Below are 19,781 nucleotides of genomic sequence, written 5' to 3'. Positions count from 1 at the left end.
GTTTGTTTTTGTTTGTTTTGTTTTTTTTTGGGGGGGGGGGGGGGTTGTTTACCTCTGACCTCCTGTAGCAGTTTGTAGGATCCTTGGGAAAGACACTTGACCCCAACTTTCTCCTGCTGCTCCTTCTGCGGTGTATGAATCTGTACAATTGGATTAGTTATTACTGATGGACACTTTACATCACAGCCTCTGCCATCTGTGTGCTATGGTGTGAATGGATTGCTGTAACCTGCAGTAGTGCTTGGAGTGGTCAGATGTATAACAAGTGTTATACAAGTCCTTTTCCTTTCAACCATTTGGAGTGTGTTTTGTGAACATGACTGTGCTGTTTGGACTCGTTTGAACAGGTTTATCTGGTGCAAAAACCGCACAGTCCTTTTGTGAATCAGGTCCTTTGCTGTGACAATATGCAACATTATACAAAAGATTGTTCTAACCAAGCAACCTGATTGGATAAGAGGCCTTCCATGTGTGGTGATATAAGAGAATAAAATCCCTGGGACTATTCACAATATGTATCACTACTCCTCAGCATGGAGTTGTGATTACTTTTAATTTACAGCTTTTCTGTATTTATCAATCTCGTTCCTCAAAATCACAACAACTGACTCAAACTTCTCTGCTTTCATGATCAAATTAATTTATTTTAACATACAAGGAAAGGTTCATACTACAAAGCAGCTCCTCTGTGGTAACCATGGACACCAGCAGAGTAGCTGTAAGTGCAGTACAAGCATAGACTGTAAATATTAATGGACGAAGCCTTTGTGGCGACAGTTTGTTACGGCGTGTCTCAGCTTAACTTTAAATGAAGCTAACGACAGGTTTGAGAGCTGGAGCTGAGGCGGGTTTGAAACCTCTTCACAAACAACTACATCACACCCTCCTGTCAATCATGTCACCTATGCACCTAACTATGGATATCATTTATCAAATCAAAACAGAGATGTGTTGAACAAAAATCTTTCGTATAGTGTGTGCCAGTGATGACAATAACTAATCAGACCTATATGACTTTTTGTACCAGGCGGTACAGGTGTTTATTTATGCCACGGAAACAGACAAGCAAAATCCTGCTGTTTGTCGATTGTCAACTTGAGGACTTGACTTTTTTACCACTATTTTGTGCTTTATAACTGTTGTATAAAAGACATATTACAAGGGGAGGGGGTGCTGTTGTGCTTAATGTCAGCACTGATGCAGTCTTCGATAAAATAAGAAGGAGGTTCCATTATTTAGGTTGCTTATGTTGATTCGGAGGACAAACTCAGGGCAAAACTTTTTTGTTACTCTTGGTCAAAAGCAGCTGTTTCATGTGGCTGAGAAAGAGACAAAGCATCTGCTCTAAACCCTCCTTCCTCACTCTTCTTTTCTGTTTTTTTTTCTTCCCACACCCACCTCGCATGTGTTTCTTCTCTGCCCTGTTTTTGTTTTTCTCCCTGCTGGGTTGGAGTTTTGCTCAGAGCTCCTCCTCCACAGAGCCATTAAGCTTTGCTTTCCTCTATCTCAGACGTCACTATTTCTCTTTATCTCCTCCCCCCTCTCCACACTTGTTTGGAGGAGCAAGACTTTCTGGCAGACACTGTGTGTGTGTTCTGTGTTAGAGGAGAAAAAGAATGACCTGAGGAGGGACAGACAGGACAACGACCTCAGAAAGAAAGCAAGGACTGCTGCAGAGTGGGACAGAAACTGAGGGCAAATCCTAACTTTTTTCATTGCCAAAGAAGAAATACTGGACTTCAACTTAAAAAGTGAGATTCTTGTTCTTTGTTATGAATGTTTTGTAAAGCAAAATGTCAAATATAAGCAGTTTATTGTAGATTCAGTAATACGAATGCTTAATGAATGAATCATATAACATCCAGGCATCTTGGCAACAGGTGCTTTTCCTCATTTCGAGCTCAAACATGAACACTAGTGACTGCACTTGCGAAGAGATTCCACTTAACTGACATGTGCTAACAGATAAATGCACTTGCAACTCTTGGACAATCCGTTTCCAGACATCAGACCTTAGATACTCTGTACTTCCTCTCTGAGGCCTGATAGCTTTAAACATCGAGACAGAAAAATAAATGGCAGCTTATCTGTTTTCGACATCATCAACCTCTGCCAAGCATTGTGCTGTTTTTTTTTTTTTGAACAGAACTGAATCGTGAATTTGAGCTGTCGTCTTCTCATTGCACATTAACAATTTGATCCATTTGGACTATCAATACTTTCATACAGCTATGGTTAAGTAACAACTAGGGCTGTCAGTACTGACTAGTTGATCGTGATTAATTAAGGTCTGAAATCAATGTAAGATGCAGTTTTAAGCTTCATTAATCGCATTATATTTAGGCGCACCATAGATAAGCCTCCTCAGTGTCCCCCCTACAGTGATGAGAACAACACTGCTGCACGAATGTCTCATTTTAAGTTAATAAACTTAACTGCAAAAAATGCATTTACAGCTCAGTGAATAATCTCTTTTGGCCTCTTTAGCTGATGTATCCATTCCTGAAAACGTTTCGGGCATGTATTTTAAGGAAACTCATTCATTCTGATCCATAATGGCTGTGCTGGTTGTGTCTCCGTTAGCTATGTAATGGACAGAAATGGGGACTTGAACTCTGAGACTTTAAGTAGGGTAGCTCTTACATCTCAACCAATTGTGGCTTGCCCCTCACACACTTAACAGCTGAAGGGAAATCCACCCCCACCCCCCCCCCCCCATGTGTGTCATTCAACATCTGGTGTGTGAGCAGCCACTCTCTTAAGCTTAACTTTTAGATTGCTGTTTGCTGAATTACTTAATTGTGAAAGGAAGAGTGTTTGCTTGACATATTGGCTCTGGCTTATATTATTGCATGCCTGATGATGGCAGCAGTATTTTTCTTTACCCTGAGACAGAGATCGATCGATGAAAAAAAGAATGAAGCACCCTCTTTTTATTTATCGCCATGTGAGTAGTCTCGAAGGTTTGGGAAATTAGCAGACAATTTTAGAATCCTGCCGTGTAAACCAGCCTTTAGCTGCACGATAGATGTGGAAGTAGGTAGACAGCCGGAGTCTGCGTCAAAAAATAAAATAAAATGAAGCACCCTCAGTTAGCAGGATGGACTAGTGGTTCTTGCTTCTTTCTGCTTTTTGACAGATTTGAAAACCAACTATTTGCATACTCCCACCTGCTTCACATGCTGTATCAGAATGAGTACTTACACAAGTGTACCAAACAATGTTACCAATGTGACCAGTGGGGGAGCGGGGAGGAATGGTGAACAGTGGTAAGAAACAATCACTTAGAAAATAACAGTGTTTTTTTGGTAGAATTGATAGAATATTACAAAACAAATCATTTTACCAATGTATATCAGTATTTTCTACACCACATTTTGGTGATACAGAATACAAAGACAGTGTTAACTCTCAAGGTTGGGCTTTTCACGAATGGCAAATGTATCTATTACATTGATGGATTTCTGCTCTTTGAGGAAAAATGCATAAATAATATCAAGTTACAGTCTTGATAAAGAAATGACTTTAGCCCAACTGCATCTAATAGTTTCCTAACAGACTTTCTCCTGCTGGCAGCCTGACTCTCACCCTTCCCTTCATAAACAGTTCAGCTGAGGATTTCTCAGACTGAAGTAACTTCATGCACAGGAAGGATCACATCAAGTCTTCGAGAGCTGTTTATCAATCTGCACTCATTTATCTTTCGTCCAGTTGATCCGTGGGAAAATGTCTGTAAAGGCGTTAAGGGCTGGGAAAACTGCAGACTTTTGTTGGTCACCAAGGGATCTCGTGCTTTACAAAAACAAATGTTTTTGATGTGACCACATGTTATGTGATCCTGATGGAAATCTGAAGGGACCTAATATCTGACATGCACATTTATGGCTGTGTGCTCACTGTTGTTGCTGTCATTCACACACTTTGAAAGCTTGTTTATTTATTTACTGCATCATAAATGTAAAAACTGAGTGCAAATAGATATTTTGTTAGCCCAGATCGGAAAAAAAGAACTTCTAAAAACAATAATTTGACTTCTGATTTGCATCTTTCCAAGTTGTCCTCCCCTTCTGTCGATTGCAGGAGGGTACAGGTTTGTCAAAATGGACTTATGCAAGCTTTTCCAGCACATGCACACACAAATAATAAAAATGACCTCAGCTGAAATACACGCTAGCATGTGGAGGCTTGCAGTGACAGATAAGGCATGACTCCAAACCTGCACAGATCCTATCTTCCCCTTTTCTCCTTCTGTCTTGGTAACACAAATGTATCTTCCCTTCCCTCATTCAGACGAGGATTAAGTAACATTTTGGAGGCTACAGTAAACATATACATTATATGTAGATGATGACACTTGGGTTCTTTAAAAGTGAAAGGGTTTACATCTTTTTTTGGCCCAGTTAAAGGCACAGGATTATATTGAGGAATGGGATTTTTACATAAAAGGAAGTGGACTGTGTATTTAGACATGAGGATGTGTTGTAGTTCTACTTTCTTCAGGAGTACTGTAGCATGTCAGAAAGTGGCTTTCAGTCAGGTCTGTGCCGTCAGTCCCTTGGTATGTGTGTGTCAGCTGAGGCTGATGTTAACGTGTTTGTTTTCGAATAGTTACAGCATGTCATGTCAGCATGCTCTTATAAAGAAACAACAATAGAAGTAGAGTTTTTTAATTGTGATTTGAATGGTTTAATTTGGACGCAAAGATCAGGGTTAGCCTTCTTTCTCCTCCTGCAGTTCATCTCTATTTACAGATTCTACATAGAAATGTAAAATCTGCACACAGCTGTTGGGATATTCAACGTGTAAAGTGTTCTGTTTCTGTTTTAGTATAATTGTAGTTCAGGCTGTATTGACTTATGAAAACTTGAAAACGTTAAAAGAGAGGGAACATTATCCACGCTAATGACAACCAAATACATGACTGCTGCATTAATTATTCATCTGCTTAACTCTGTGGGACAAAAGCCATTCTCTGTTTACTTTAGCTGAATAACTGAAACATAACAGAAATGGTCGAACTGTCCTCCATTCAACAAACATTTTAAAAGCTGTTTCCTTCTCCTCTTGGGGACAGACCTGACAACGCGTGGCCTTTAAATTCTAAATCAACAAAATCTGCCTCATACTGCTGGAGTTACCTTGAGTGAATCTGTTGTATAGCTTACATCCTGTTGAACTGCGTAAAACAGGAAGTCCTACCTGGAAGCTGTTTAATGCTAACTGCTCGTTTCACCGGAATTAAGGAGAACTTCCTATCCAGATTTCTCATCATTCCTATCAGATGATGAGAATGAGGCATAATGGCAAGGTTTTGTTGCAAAAGTACAAATCAAGGAAACCCAACAGACTTCTCAAACAAAGCAAACCCATGTTTTGGTCTAAAATACTTGAAGAAATGAAAACTGCGGACTAGCTCGCCGTTCACTGGCGCTCTAATGACTGCCATTCCACATCGAGCACTGCGGCCAATCCTCGGAGAGTGCGAGCAGCTCCACTGCACTCTGCTCCATTTGAAATACGCTGCGAGTCTATTCTCAACAGTGTACGCCACAGGCACGCTGGACAGAATATAACAACCTGGACAGGAAGTCAGACAAGGAAATGCACAGAGCATCTGGTCAATTTCAAAACAAAACACAATATACAGACTCGTATTTTCTATCACTCTATTAACATCATCCCAAAACCGACACCAAACAAATGACAAAGCAACCGCAGAAAGACAAATAACATGTTGTTTGTACATGGGGTTGGAGCATGTACTGTATGCATTTTGTTACACTATGAATTCAAAATTGAGCTTGACACACAGATGCTACTCAAGCCTATTAACATTTGATCATAAGGGATATATTGACCTACTGGCTTAAGGGTCAAGTTTAAAATGTTGATCAGCTGAGATGGATCCAAGCAGTCATGAGCAACGGTTGGTTTTACTCCTATACATTGCAGATGGTGTATGTATTAACGTGTATATCAGGAATGCCTGTTTGGATGTGTCCACCTGTTTGTGTCTGAAAAGATGAAGTTCAAAGGCGTTTTTCATAGTGGAATTTAAATCTGGAGTTAATCTGATGTGTTCACTACCCATGATTCTAATCTCCATTTACGACACACAGACCTACTGCCTGTCATCATTCGTACTTGGCTGAACCACATGAAACAAAATCATGAAAACACACGCAAAATCGACAAACTCCCTAAATCTACCCTTACCCTTTTTGAAGGCCTACATCAGAATGTTGTTATGTTATAAACTAAGGCAATAAGAAATGATTGAAATATTCCGTAATAATTATAGGCAACTCACATACTGGCTATTTTACTCAAATCATTGATCTAATGATGCTGTCATGTAGCTGTGTTTCAGTTTGAAAGTCCATACATTAAGGGAATCTGACAACACAATCATTTCATCGCTTTTAGATTGATCAGAAAAAGAAAAAAAGTGAAATCTTGAGTTTCCAATAAAGCTCAACTGTCTGAAGGTAAGCATCCCATTCATCATCTCCATAGCCATAACTATTCAAGGTAGGCCGAATCCGCGGTTAAAAGCCAACAACACCACCCAGAAACATTTTGGGAGAAAAATCAAAATACAGACAGAATAGGATGCCAACACAGTCACCATCGGGGAACGGTGGATTATTCCCATTGGATGATGAGAGGAATGTGGGTGGATGGTGGGGAAAGCCATGAATGGAGGTGTGTTTTAATGGAATAGGTGTGTAGTCATGTGATTCTACCAATTTACGGCCGCTACAACATTACCTGACAGCAGACAGCTTAAATTTACCAAAAGTGAAATTCCTTGTGTGTATAAGCATAACTGGCCAATAAAGCTGATTCTGATTACATAGGTTTTTTTTTTTTTTTTTTTTTTAAAGATTTGTTTTTGGCCTTTTGCCTTTATTGTAGAGGGAGGACAGTGGATAGAGTCGGAAAGGGGGAGAGACATGCGGGAAATGGGCCACAGGCCGGACGCGAACCCGGGCCGCCCGCGTGCGAGGACTGAGCCTCAATACATGGGGTCGCGCGCACTGCCGCTGCGCCACCGGCGACCCCCTGATTACATAGGTTTTTGATGTTGTTTTACCTTGAAATATGTTTTTATGTGCCTTCCAATTTTTGCCTCAGTCAGCCTTTTCACACATTGACAACACTATTAAAAATGTTTATAAGTCTCCGAAGTGAGCTGCTACTGTAATGCAAATTGGCTACATTTTTCAACCCCACTTTATCCAGATATTTTCGAGCAAGCCCCATGTTAAAAAGTCCACAGGAAGTTGTTGTGAACTGATTTCTGAGTACTACTATACTAGACCAGCTTGTGCTTAGTGCATGTAATGAAACTGCTTAAAACCATGATTTTCACTCTTTCTTTTCTTGTATAATTATGTCCAGTAACATGTAGCACTGAAATGAAGTATGTCTGTCATCAGCCCATGTTTGCATCATTTACTGTTTGCTAGCATGTTGCAAAAATTACATGAAAAATAAATGACGTGGAATGATGTATGTTTTGAATGTCTAAGATCCTTCTCAGAGAGATCTGACCTCCATTTATGGAGTGGTGGAAGCGCAAGCTCCTATACACCATGGCTTGTTTTCTGATGATGCTTACTTGTACTGTAGGAGCATGAACTTTGATTTTTTCTTTGCATATATGAGGGCCTGCAGCTGTGTGTTATCTCTTCTGTAATAAAATGAGGAAGCAAGCAATAATGTATATTAAGGACTGCTGTTGTGTATTTTAGATGTCTAAAGCCTCTGTGTGTGCCCTGCTGCTCCTCTGGGCGTGTCCACTTGACTTCTACCGCCCCCCTTATGATGACAGAAAAGATCCGGATTCTAGCTGGGACAGAGTGCACCCAAGGGACCACCATCAAGATGCAAGGTACCCTCTTAATACTTACCAACTATATCGTTCACTTGTAGTATTAAGTAAAGAAATCAGAATGCAGAAGGAACGTTTTAATTTCCTGCTTTGTCTATAGTATATACTGCAGAACAACAAAAAAGAAGCCTTTGTTTGACCCTGATGAATGCCTCGGTTTAGTTGTACTGTATGTAAAGGCGCAGGGAGGTGAGGGAGTGTCGACGCTGCTGTGACCCTGGAGAGGAACCCCCCCAGCAGTATTCCAGTCAACAGTATCCCCAGTACAGCATCGTACCACAGATCAACATCACTCTGCTTAAAGGTGAGATCAAGCAAATATGATTACATGTAATTCTGTCTATATTTAACACATGCTCACCCTTCCAGAAAGGTTACACTGTTTATTATAAAGTATTACTTTTAGTATCTACACACCTCTAAGGCATTCATTTTAAAAGATACAACCACTGGACTGTAACAAAAGACACTTCTAAATTTCAAACTTTCACATGGTTCAAATTACATGTGCATCTGTTTGACACCATGCCAATTCAAATAGAAGTCCTTGACACCCAATGTTTGCATCATTGTGGTCAACATTGTGTTTCCCAAGTTCAAAAGCATGTTTGCATTGGACCAGAGACTTTGAAGCTTTATCCAAAGTCAATTGGACTGGTTGGAGATCTTGACGTTTGCCCTCTCCTCCAAAAGGCCTCTTCAGTTCTGAACTAACTGGTGGATAGATCAAGAAATGTTTTTAAGGCTCTGCCAATGAAGGTTTTTAAGGCTCTGCCAATTAAGGATGTGTTACGGTTCAGAGAAGACCCAATAGCAGTGTGTGCTGGTGCGTACTGGCTTAATACAGGACACGTGAAAGGTGGGGTGTATTCTCCGAAGGGTCCGGGGCAACTGTAAACGGACAGCAGCGGGATTAATAATCTTCGAAACCGGAAATGGACCAACAAACCTCGGAGTTAACTTTCTAGAGACAGTCCGGAGGGGTAGATCTCTAGATGACAACCAGACCCTTTGTCCTATTCGGTATCTGGGAGCAGCGGACCGGTGGCGATCTGCCTGTTTCTTTTGACGGGCAGAAGATCGTAGGAGTTGGGTACGGGCTTGTTTCCAGGTCCGATGACATCTGCGGACGAAAGCCTGGGCAGAGGGCACAAATGTCTCCTCCTCTTGTGAGGGGAACAATGGGGGTTGATATCCAAAACAAACTTGAAATGGGGAGAGGCCAGTAGCAGAAACAGGAAGTGCATTGTGTGCATACTCCACCCATGGAAGAAACTGACTCCAAGAGGACGGGTTTTGGCTCACCATGCAACGGAGTGCGGTCTCGAGGTGTTGATTGGCCCTCTCAGTCTGACCATTGGTCTGTGGATGGAAGCCAGAAGACAACTGAACTGATGCACCTATGAGGGTACAAAAGGCTTTCCAAAAACGAGAGGTAAATTGAGGTCCCCTGTCGGAGACCACGGAGGTAGGCAGGCCGTGTATCCTAAAAACATGTTGTACAAGGATTTGAGCAGTCTCATTAGCCGTGGGAAGTTTAGGCAGTGGAATGTAATGCACAGACTTAGAAAAACGATCTACTACTGTCAGGACCACTGTGTTACCATCTGAGTTCGGAAGACCGGTGATGTAATCCAGGGCTATGTGTGACCAGGGTCGGCGGGGAATTGGCAATGGGTGTAACAGTCCAGCAGGAGGACGGTTAGATGTTTTCCCCTGGGCACAGTTGGGACAGGCAGCCACATACTCCAACACATCCTTTTGCATGTGGGGCCACCAAAACCGCTGGCGGATAAGAGCCAAGGTGCGTTGAATCCCCGGGTGGCAGGCCAGTCTTGATGCATGAGCCCACTGGAGGACCTGAGAGCGGACAGACACAGGGACAAATAGACTCCCCCTAGGCTCTTTACCTGGGGATGGATGCTGACGGAGGGCCTCCAGTACTCTTTGCTCAACTGCAAACCGTACCGTAGCAACAAGACACTGGCCGGGCAGGATAGTGTCCGACTTAGGTAATTCCCCCTCCTTGATGAACTGGCGTGACAAAGCATCTGGCTTCATATTTTTGGACCCTGGACGGTAGGAGAGAGTGAAGTGGAAACGTGAGAAAAATAGTGCCCACCTAGCCTGTCTGGAATTCAGACGCTTTGCCGTTTTCATATACTCCAGGTTCTTGTGGTCCGTCCACACCAAGAATGTTTTCTCCGCCCCCTCCAACCAGTGTCTCCATTCCTCCAAAGCCAACTTGACAGCCAACAGTTCCCGATCGCCGATGTCATAGTTCCTCTCTGTGGAAGACAGACGATGAGAGAAGAAGGCACAGGGGTGCATCTTATTATCCTTGGCGGAGCGCTGAGACAGGACGGCCCCCACTCCTACATCAGAGGCATCCACCTCAACCACAAATTGGAGCCGAGGGTCGGGTGTGATTAGGATAGGAGCAGAAGTGAAGGCTTTCTTAAGCCTTCAAAAAGCCTCCTCTAAAGAAGCTGACCAGGAAAACAGAACCTTGGGAGAGGTGAGAGCCGTTAGTGGAGAGGCAACAGAACTGTAATTGCGTATGAACCTTCTATAAAAGTTGGCAAACCCCAGAAACCTTTGGAGCTCCTTCCTGGTGGTGGGCTGTGGCCACTCCAACACTGCCTTGACCTTGGCAGAGTCCATCTCCAACCTTCCAGCAGAGACTACGAATCCCAAAAAGGACACAGTGTCCCGGTGAAAATCACACTTCTCAGCCTTCACATACAACTGATTCTCCAGTAGGCGCTGCAGGACCTGCCTCACATGCTGCACATGCTCCTGGGGGGACTTGGAAAAGATCAAAATATCATCCAGGTAAACATAGACAAACCTATTAACCATGTCCCGCAACACGTCATTAACAAGGGTCTGAAATACGGCAGGGGCATTAGTCAAACCAAAAGGCATTACCAGGTATTCATAGTGTCCACTAGGAGTGTTAAAGGCTGTCTTCCACTCATCTCCCTCACGAATTCTTATCAGATGATAAGCGTTGCGGAGGTCCAGTTTTGAGAAGATAGTAGCTCCCTGTAGGTTCTCAAAAGCAGAGGATATTAGTGGCAAGGGGTAACGATTCTTAATAGTAATGTCATTCAGCCCACGATAGTCAATACAAGGCCTAAGGGATCTGTCCTTTTTCTCCACAAAGAAAAAACCTGCCCCTGCTGGAGAAGAGGATGGTCGGATAATGCCCGCTGACAAAGCATCCTTAATGTACTTGTTCATGGCCCCCATTTCAGGGGCTGTCAGAGAGTAGAGCCTACCCTTAGGTGGTGAAGTTCCAGGCAGCAGATCTATAGCACAGTCGTATGGCCGGTGGTGAGGAAGAGTGGTAGCACGCGACTTGCTGAATACGGTTTTAAGGTCTAGATAATCCGCTGGCACTGCAGCCAGGTCCGGAAACTCCTCCTGAGGCTCCACAACGCCACCTGGTGGTAAGGCTGACAAGAGACACTTAGACAAACAAAAGGTGCTCCACCCCAAAATGGTGTTATTTGCCCAGTCCATGTGTGGGTTATGTTTGACCAGCCAGGGATAGCCCAATATTATGGGAACCTGAGGAGTGTCAATCAGGTGCAGGGGAATCATTTCACAGTGGTTACCAGAAATTCGGAGTGAAACAGGTTCGGTAATATATTTCACCTTCGCAAGAGGCTGCCCGTTGAGTGCGTTGGCTTGAATGGTTTGGGGAAGTTTTTGAGTGAGAATACCTAGTTGCCTGACCAGGGCTGTGTCAATCATACTTTCGTCCGCACCAGAGTCCACTAACACAGCAACCTCTAGTCGCTGATCTCTCCACTGTAGAGTGGCTGTTAGAAGAGAACGTTTAACGGAAGATTCAGAGAATGGAAGGACGCTCACCAGTAACTCCCGTTCTACCGGCGAGCGTTGTCTTTTAACGGGCAGGAAGCAACGTAGTGTCCCGGCTGACCACAGTAAAGGCAGGAACCTGTAGCGATGCGTCGTCGTCGTTCCACAGAGGACAACTGGGTCCGGTCAACCTGCATGGGCTCGGGGACTGAGGGGCTCGGAGCTGGTTCCCCTGCTGGTGATCTGTAAGGAGGAAACTGAGGGCGCCTAGCAAGCTTCTCTCTCTGTCTCTGCGTTAGCCTGGTATCCATACGAATGGCTAAGTCAATGAGTGAGTCTAGTGTGGCAGGCAACTCACAGGTGGCTAGCTCATCCTTTATGGTCTCCGACAGTCCATTCAAAAAGGCATCGAACTGAGCCTCTGAATTCCAAGAGCAACTGGCTGCCAATGTACGAAAGTCAATGGCGTAATCAGAAACTGACCTCCTCCCTTGGCGTGACTGTAGCAATACCCGGGCCGCCTCTCTGCCACTGACGGACCTGTCGAACACCTTCTTCATTTCCTGAACGAACACATCCAGGGAGGCACATACAGGTGAATTAGCCTCCCACACTGAAGTACCCCACTCCCTCGCTCTTCCATCCAGGAGAGTGATGATGTAGGCAACTCGGGAGCGCTCAGATGGGAAGCAGGAGGGTTGCAGTTCGAACACCAGAGAACATTGAGATAGAAAAGAACGGCACAGGCCAGGCTCACCGCTGTAGTGACTAGGAGGAGGCAAACGCGGCTCGTGACTGGGTTGTGGTGCCAGAGGAAGCGGGGGCGGTAGTGCTGAAGCTGCAGGTGAGGCTGTGTTGCTGGACAGGTTTGCAGCCTGAAGCTGCTGTAGCTGGGTCGACAGGTGATCCACACTGTTTGTGAGTACTTGCAGGTGCTGTGTCACCGCGGCCATCTCCTGCTGATGAGTGTTGAGGGCGGACCCTTGCTTGTCCACCTGTGCAAAGAGATGTTGAAATTCTGCTGGGTCCATTCTTGGTCTGATCGTACTGTTACGGTTCAGAGAAGACCCAATAGCAGAATGAACAAGCAGAGGCAGGAGTAAGGCAAAAAAACTGAAACTTTACTTGATCTTTAAGGCAGAGTACCATACGTCCATAAACAAAAACAAGAACAAGAAAAAAATCAAGAAATCCAGTCCCAAGTAATACAGGGAGATATCCAACAGGCGAAAACAAACTGGCTTGAGGCTCTGCAGGCGGTAACAACTATGACGATCAGACAAAGCGGGGGGGAGATTGACCAAGTCTATATAGAGAGGGTAATGAGCAGATGAGCAACAGGTGAGTGGCAGGATCCAGGAGGCTGACGGATGATTGGCTGAGACCAAGAACAGGGGGGAAGGCTGGCAGGTGCAGAATGGACAGTGAGCAGAGGAGTGAGTGCAGGAAGGCGGGGTATCAGGAGCAGGAAGCTCCAGCAGAAACCATGACAGGATGACTCACATCAGTTGTTAGCTAAGTTTTTATCTAGTTTTGCAAATAGCTGTTACCACCACCAGTAATCTGTGGGTCGTCATCTTCAAAGGAGTGTCCTTTGTCCTTCAGATGTAAGTGAACAGCAGAATCCTGCCCTGAAGAGCTGTCTCTCGTATGCTTTGCCTGTGTTTATGTAGTGGTTGTTTAGTCTCTCCAGTGTATAAATCCCTGCATTCCTTTTTGCACTGGCTAGCAAACAACTTCGCTTTTTTATGCATTGAAGTATTATTCTTGTGGGGGACCAACTTCTCTCTTTAGGGTGTTGGGTGGTTTGAAGTGGACAGTAGTGTCTGTGAAATATCCTCTGAAGTTTTTTGGATAGTCCAAGACAAGTATGGAATTACAACACTTTGGCATTTGTTTTCTCACTCCTTGCACTAGTCATCTTAGAATTGTAGAAGCCTTTTGGAGGACGGGTAAAACATCTTCAAGATCTTCAATCCCCTTTAAATGACGACGAGCTGGAGGATTGAGAACCTACACAGACATCCAGATGAAAGATATGTGAAAGTCCTCAGAGCTATAGTCAACAGGTAGACCTCATCTCCAACTAATTGTCAGGTCCTTTTTAGAGTCAAGAACTAATGGAAAACTGACCGCACTGGATGTGGCTCAGTTAGTAGAATCGGGTGTCTCTCAACACAGAAGGTTGGGGGTTTGTTCCCCAGCTCTTGGAGCTACACGTGGGTCCTTGGGCAAGACGGTAAACCCCGAAAAGCAACCTCCGCCATCGGCTCGTGAATGGGTTGGTGTAACATGCAGTGCAAAAATGCGCTTTGAGTAAAAAAGCTCTCTACAAGGTCAAGTCCATTTACCAAGTCTATTACCAACAAAATAGATAAAAACTTATTAGATGTGATGCAATCAAATTATTGCTTTTGGTGGTTTAAATCTTGCACATGACTGTCTGTTATTCCTAGGTGAGAAAGGTGATACTGGAGAACGTGGACATTATGGAAAATCAGGCAGAGCTGGTCAGTTGGGTCCTCCAGGTCCTAGCGGCATAAAGGGGAACAAAGGCAGCATGGGCCTCCCTGGTGAACCTTGCAAGTCTTACTTTGCAGCCTTCTCTGTTGCTCGTAAGAAGGGTCTACAATCCAACGACTACTACCAGACTCTGGTTTTTGACACAGAGCTTGTAAACCTCTACGGCCACTTCAACATGTTTACTGGTAAGTTCTACTGCTTCGTGCCTGGCATTTACTATTTCAGCCTCAACGTGCATACATGGAACCAGAAGGAGACGTACCTGCACGTGATGCACAATGACCGGGAGGTGGTGATCCTCTATGCACAGCCCAGTGACCGCTCCATCATGCAGAGTCAGAGTCTGATGCTGGAGCTGGAGAGTGGCGATCAGGTCTGGGTCAGACTTTTCAAAGGCGAGAGGGAGAATGCCATCTTCAGTGATGAGTTTGACTCTTACATTACCTTTAATGGACACCTGATTAAACCAGAGAGTGAATTGTAGTGACAGGGTGGGAGAAGTTCAAAATGGCACCTCAAAAGCATGTAAATATGGACTAAAATGGTCTCAAAGAATCTTGATGTATTAAGAATATGTTATGAATGTCAGTAGGCAGTTTAGAGGTGAAACAAAACAACATTATTACAATGAATAAAATTGGAATTAGAGGGATGGGTCTGTTTTTTAAAGAGTATTTGTATGAGGTTATGACCAGATGCTCTGTGCTTTTCCTGTCTGACTTCCTGTCCAGCTTGATCTATTTTGTTAGCTTGACCCGTGCTGGCAGTGAATTCTGTGGAAAATACACTCGCTGTGTATTTTGAAACAGAACAGAGCTGCTGGCGTGCTCTGGAGACGACCTGCTGTGCTCGCTGTTAAACAGGTGCATTGAGTGACTCTGTAGTGCGTGGAGCTGACTGACAGCAGCATGCATGGAGTATGTAAAAGCAAGGCTATACATTGTAGCAAACCATGTAAGTTGGCTAATTTTGTTCAGTAAACCACTGTATTTGGCACTGTTCTGTGACCACAAGACGTGTTCCTCCACCTACAGCTAATTTTTTAGATGTTTGGGTCTGAGGGCTAAACTACACACTTTTGAGGGAGGTCCATATAACAGCAACGTTCAGTATGGCCGGGATCTAGATGGCGATTGCATCAGACTGAAGGTGCCATGAAAACGCTGTTGGTGCCCCCTGATCTAGAGAGGTCCTGAACAACTGTTATTACCAAGCAGCCAGATAAAGTGGCTTACTGACAGAAAAGTGTGGTGCTGAGAATTTCCTATTCTATGTAAACTTGTTTTTTAGAAGTGTTATCTTAAAAAAAAGCTTAATTGTGGTACGAATGACTGCTTCAGGGATGTATTGGCAAACTTTCCTGCCAGTGCTCTGGACAGATTCTCAATAAACTGGCCAATAACCTACTGGTGACAAATACCTCAAACATTAAAACAATGAACTGTCCCTTTAACGCTAGAATCCTTTTTTTGTTTTTACAAAATCTCTTTATGAGTGCCATGTACACATTATTAAACAGAATTGATGGCATTGTTAGGTCCAGTCAAAAATTGATGCATTTAGGATCATCTCCCTTTATACGTTTTTATGTTCTTCTGTTATTACAAAAGTTTACTGACAATCAGATGCTATACTGAGCAACAGAGTTAGGGGAGATACTGTCCTTTTTTTTCTCCTGCAGATACTTATTACTGTTTGTGGCCTAAATAAGTTAAAAAGAAACATCACTAAAACAACAATGCTTCTTAAAGGTAGAATGTGCTACTTTTTGATCCACTAGATGTCGCCCCTTAAGCACCAAAATGAAACAAAAACAAACTGCTGTTTGGCGCCACCTCCGCCACATTTTATTCTCCGCTCTCTGACAGCGACACACCTCTAAACCCGCGCCACTCACATTTGCACAAAGGAGTTATGAAATATCATCAATTAAGCGCTAAGCTTCTGCATTGTTGTGTTAGCAGGCTGATGTTAGCACGCTTTAGTTAGCTTGTATCATCACATTGCACAAACATTTACAAGGAATGACCATATTCATAAAACTCTTGACATTCAAATAGATAGTAAGTTCATATGACATTCTTCTTTTCCCTTGTCCCTTACTTGAACCGCTTTTATATGAAAGGAGATGAGCCGGTTAGCCGTCCCTTTTACGTAAACACGATGTGTATACTTTACAGCTCAGGCAACATCAATTTGAACTAACCTGATCTAACTGCAGGCCATTGTCCACTCTAGTCATCATTGCTGAACATGTGCTATAGAACATAAGCACGCCTGACAGATGTTCAGATTCTAGCAGTTTCTGTGGATGAGCAGGTCATGGTTCAAGAGGACCAACATGTGCCTTCTCCTGAAATGACTTCAAGCGACTCCAATAAATCAACATGTTTTCAAGCCGCAGATGCATCTGATCCTTTACTTTTTATTGTTTGCCTACAGTGTTAAATCATTTGTAAATGCACACAATATGAAAAAGCGCTGACCAGAGCCAACATTACTTTGTGAAGTTGTGTTAATTTTGAAATTTTAAAGGGTCTTTGAAAGAGCTACAGCTGGGCAGGAATCAATTGGTCTTTGTTTTAATTTAGGGATATTTATATTGAGAAAGTATTTTCCTTTCACACATCACACATTCAATTCTGCTTGTAAATGTCCCTGTGTGAGCACAGACTAAACTTGAGCTAATTATGCAGCTATTGTATAACTAAATGGTCCATGATTGGTACCAGAGCAGGCGAACTATGGGTGTAAAAAAATGCTCTAAAACTCTTGACTTCAACAGCACATGAAAGCAGCAAATGAGAAGATTTACTGCACACAAGAGGGCACATCAATGCATTTTGAAATGTAGCTTAAGGGGTAATAAGATCATCATCATTTGAAGCTGATGCCCATTGAACAATCAAGGCTTAAGAGTTCATGATGTTGGTCAATTTACTGCTCTTGTACTTGTTCTTTTGAAACTTTATTTGGCAGGGAAGAAGAAAGTTCACCTATCTTTGGTCCTTTATTTGAGAAAAGGTCTCTCAGAATGATTACTCCTTCTGTCTTCTTCATTTGAAAAAGTCATTCTTTATTATACTTTGTGGGAAAACTACAAGTGGTAATAATTAAGACTATTCACCATATTCCACAGAGGGAGGAGGGAGTGTGGATGTTAAGCAACTTGGGTTTTTTGTTTTTTTTCTGAAAATGCACAACAGATTTTGGTTGATACACTGTACCGGTTGTCTTCCCATAAATCATTATATCCTGTCAGGGAGTGAAGGAAATCATCGTAGTTCACAGAGGGCAGACACTGCTGGAGATCAGAGCATTATTCTCAACATGGGGCCATATTCAACAAGTTTCCTAATTACTAAGAATTGCTCCAGGTGACAACAATTAATTAAACTCTTTTTTAAAAGATAATTAAAATGTTTAATGCCTTTTGTGTTTTGAGTTTGGCAACTTAATTGAAACCAGCTGCTTAAAAGTTTTAATCATCAGCCAACTAAAAGTCTTCAATAACATTTGAATTGGCACACAGTGAGTTTAACCTCTGCCAGGTAGTACACAAATAATACCAATTAATTAACATCCAAATTGGTTAATTTGATCTGATTTGACAAGATTTTGGCAAAATTTCAGTGAACTATGATTTTACATAAAAACAAACAGCAACAGCCAAACTAATAACCATACAACATATGAACTCTGCCTTATATGCTATGTTATCTTTATAGCCTGCATATATAGACAAAATAGCACAGAAGAGACAAATTAAGAAGATTGCATAATTTTGCATTTTTATATACTGACCACAAGGCTAGGACTAAGAAGTTTCATGTGTGAAGTTAAAAGAGCTTATCACCCGACAGCACCCATGACAATAACATCAATAAAGTACAGACCAAATGGCAGGTGCATGTTTTATGCACATTCAGGCAATTGTGCATGGGTAATGTTTCAGACAAACTACACAATCTCAGAGATTAATGTAAACAGAAAAGATGCATCCCCTGTGCATTAAATGTAACAGAATGATCGTCTGTTCCAACAACAGAAAAGCTTTCCAAGTGTGATGTTACAGAACAACATACACGTCTATAATCTTATAATCTTCTGGACATCCAGGGCCTTGGTTTTTCTGCGTGTATGAGCAGGCAGGCGAGGTTGTTGAGTCAAGGGTTTGGAATTCTGTTTCTCTCGTAAGTCTTTACACACCCTAATGCAGGAAATAAAGCAACTTATGTGATGATGCACAGTTTACTGGCAGTTTGACAGACATCCCGAAAAGTTCATTGATGGCGCGGACGGTTAGTGTTCAAGTCCAACCTGTGTCTTCTTTCCCTCCACTCTCATGAGTCTTACTCTGTCCACTTTACTTTCACAATAAAGGCATACAAAGCCCAACTAGCTTTACAAATAATAACTAAAATAATGATAACACTCTTGTTGGATAGTTTATTTAGATGTCTGGGGGGAACATCTTAAAAATAAAGGAAAGCTTTTACCACAAAATAGCTACTTATGTTTGTCCTGAGGAGGGGCGTGCATCATTATATGATACAAGTTGTATGATTATTGTGCTTTAATATGTATTTCATTCTGTGTATTGTCTTACTTTTTATCCTGACCTTGAGTTTGTAATAAAGTTCAAATCAAATTAAATTGAATGTTTTTGTTTTTTTCTCCATTTAAATCCCAGCTGGTTTATGATAGTCACGCCATTTGTTCAGTAAACATCACACTGACCTTGTGCAACATAAGCATAAATGAGCTTTCATGAACAGTTGCTGTTATGTTGATATAATCTTATAAACATGAGGCAGGAGGACAGATGACAGAGTCAGAAATCAGGAAGAGAGAGAGAGTGGGGAATGACATGCGGGAAAGAAGCCACAGATCAGATACAAACCGACGCGTTCTCAAGGACTTACACATGGGGCGCACATTTACCCCTAAGGCTACTGGAGCATTCTAGAGTTAAAGAGCTGGACGTGACAGAAGATATCTTCAGTCCGAAGACACATTAAACCTCCAAATTAATTATTGATTCATATTTAAGAATGTTATAAAATCCAAACGTTTATTTTCGCACTCTTGGCATCATCATTATTAACTTGTTGAATGACATGAGTGCAAACTGGGAAAAAGATCAGATTACTGATAATTGATGTGTATTTTTTTTTGTTAGTATTTACATTTGTGCCTTTATTAAATCACCTTTTTCATCACTTTACATTTATGTGCAATGTGATGGATTTTAAATTATCTTTTTTTATTTTTAATTCAGTTTTTTTTATTAAACCAAATTATTTATAATAGGCTGATTTTAGGAAAAAAAAAAGTTTGTACTTTTCATTTCAAATACAGCCCAAAGTAAACTTCAGGATACTGAATTTCCTATAAATAAAAAAACTATCTTAAAACTAGTCACTAATAAAAAAAAACAGCAATATGTTTCACATAGGCTGCTTGATAGTCTTGTAATCTAACAGGTTAAAGATATTTAAGATAAGATAACAACTGATACAACTGGAAT

At 42.2% G+C, this 19,781-nt stretch overlaps 1 protein-coding gene and 1 long non-coding RNA gene across 2 annotated transcripts; one reads left to right on the top strand and one right to left on the bottom strand.

Annotated features, from left to right (window-relative positions):
* The first annotated feature begins 1,564 nt into the window (after positions 1-1,564).
* Positions 1,565-15,704, top strand: LOC306842416 (complement C1q tumor necrosis factor-related protein 1-like). Its single transcript, XM_079372656.1, has 4 exons — positions 1,565-1,751; positions 7,758-7,897; positions 8,077-8,201; positions 14,185-15,704. Exons 2-4 carry the CDS (start codon positions 7,758-7,760, stop codon positions 14,733-14,735), a joined length of 816 nt encoding a protein of 271 aa, XP_079228782.1. The 5' UTR covers positions 1,565-1,751; the 3' UTR covers positions 14,736-15,704.
* Positions 15,219-18,885, bottom strand: LOC306842417. The gene is made up of 2 exons (XR_013781734.1): positions 16,355-18,885; positions 15,219-16,295 (listed from the first exon to the last, which is right to left on the bottom strand). It is a non-coding gene; the product is annotated as an uncharacterized lncRNA (long non-coding RNA).
* Between the last annotated feature and the right edge of the window lie 896 nt (positions 18,886-19,781).

The sequence above is a fragment of the Symphodus melops genome, assembly GCF_947650265.1.
Source record: "Symphodus melops genome assembly, chromosome: 21".
Classification (NCBI taxonomy): Eukaryota; Metazoa; Chordata; class Actinopteri; order Labriformes; family Labridae; genus Symphodus; species Symphodus melops.
This window is presented reverse-complemented; position numbering and strand designations above follow the sequence as displayed.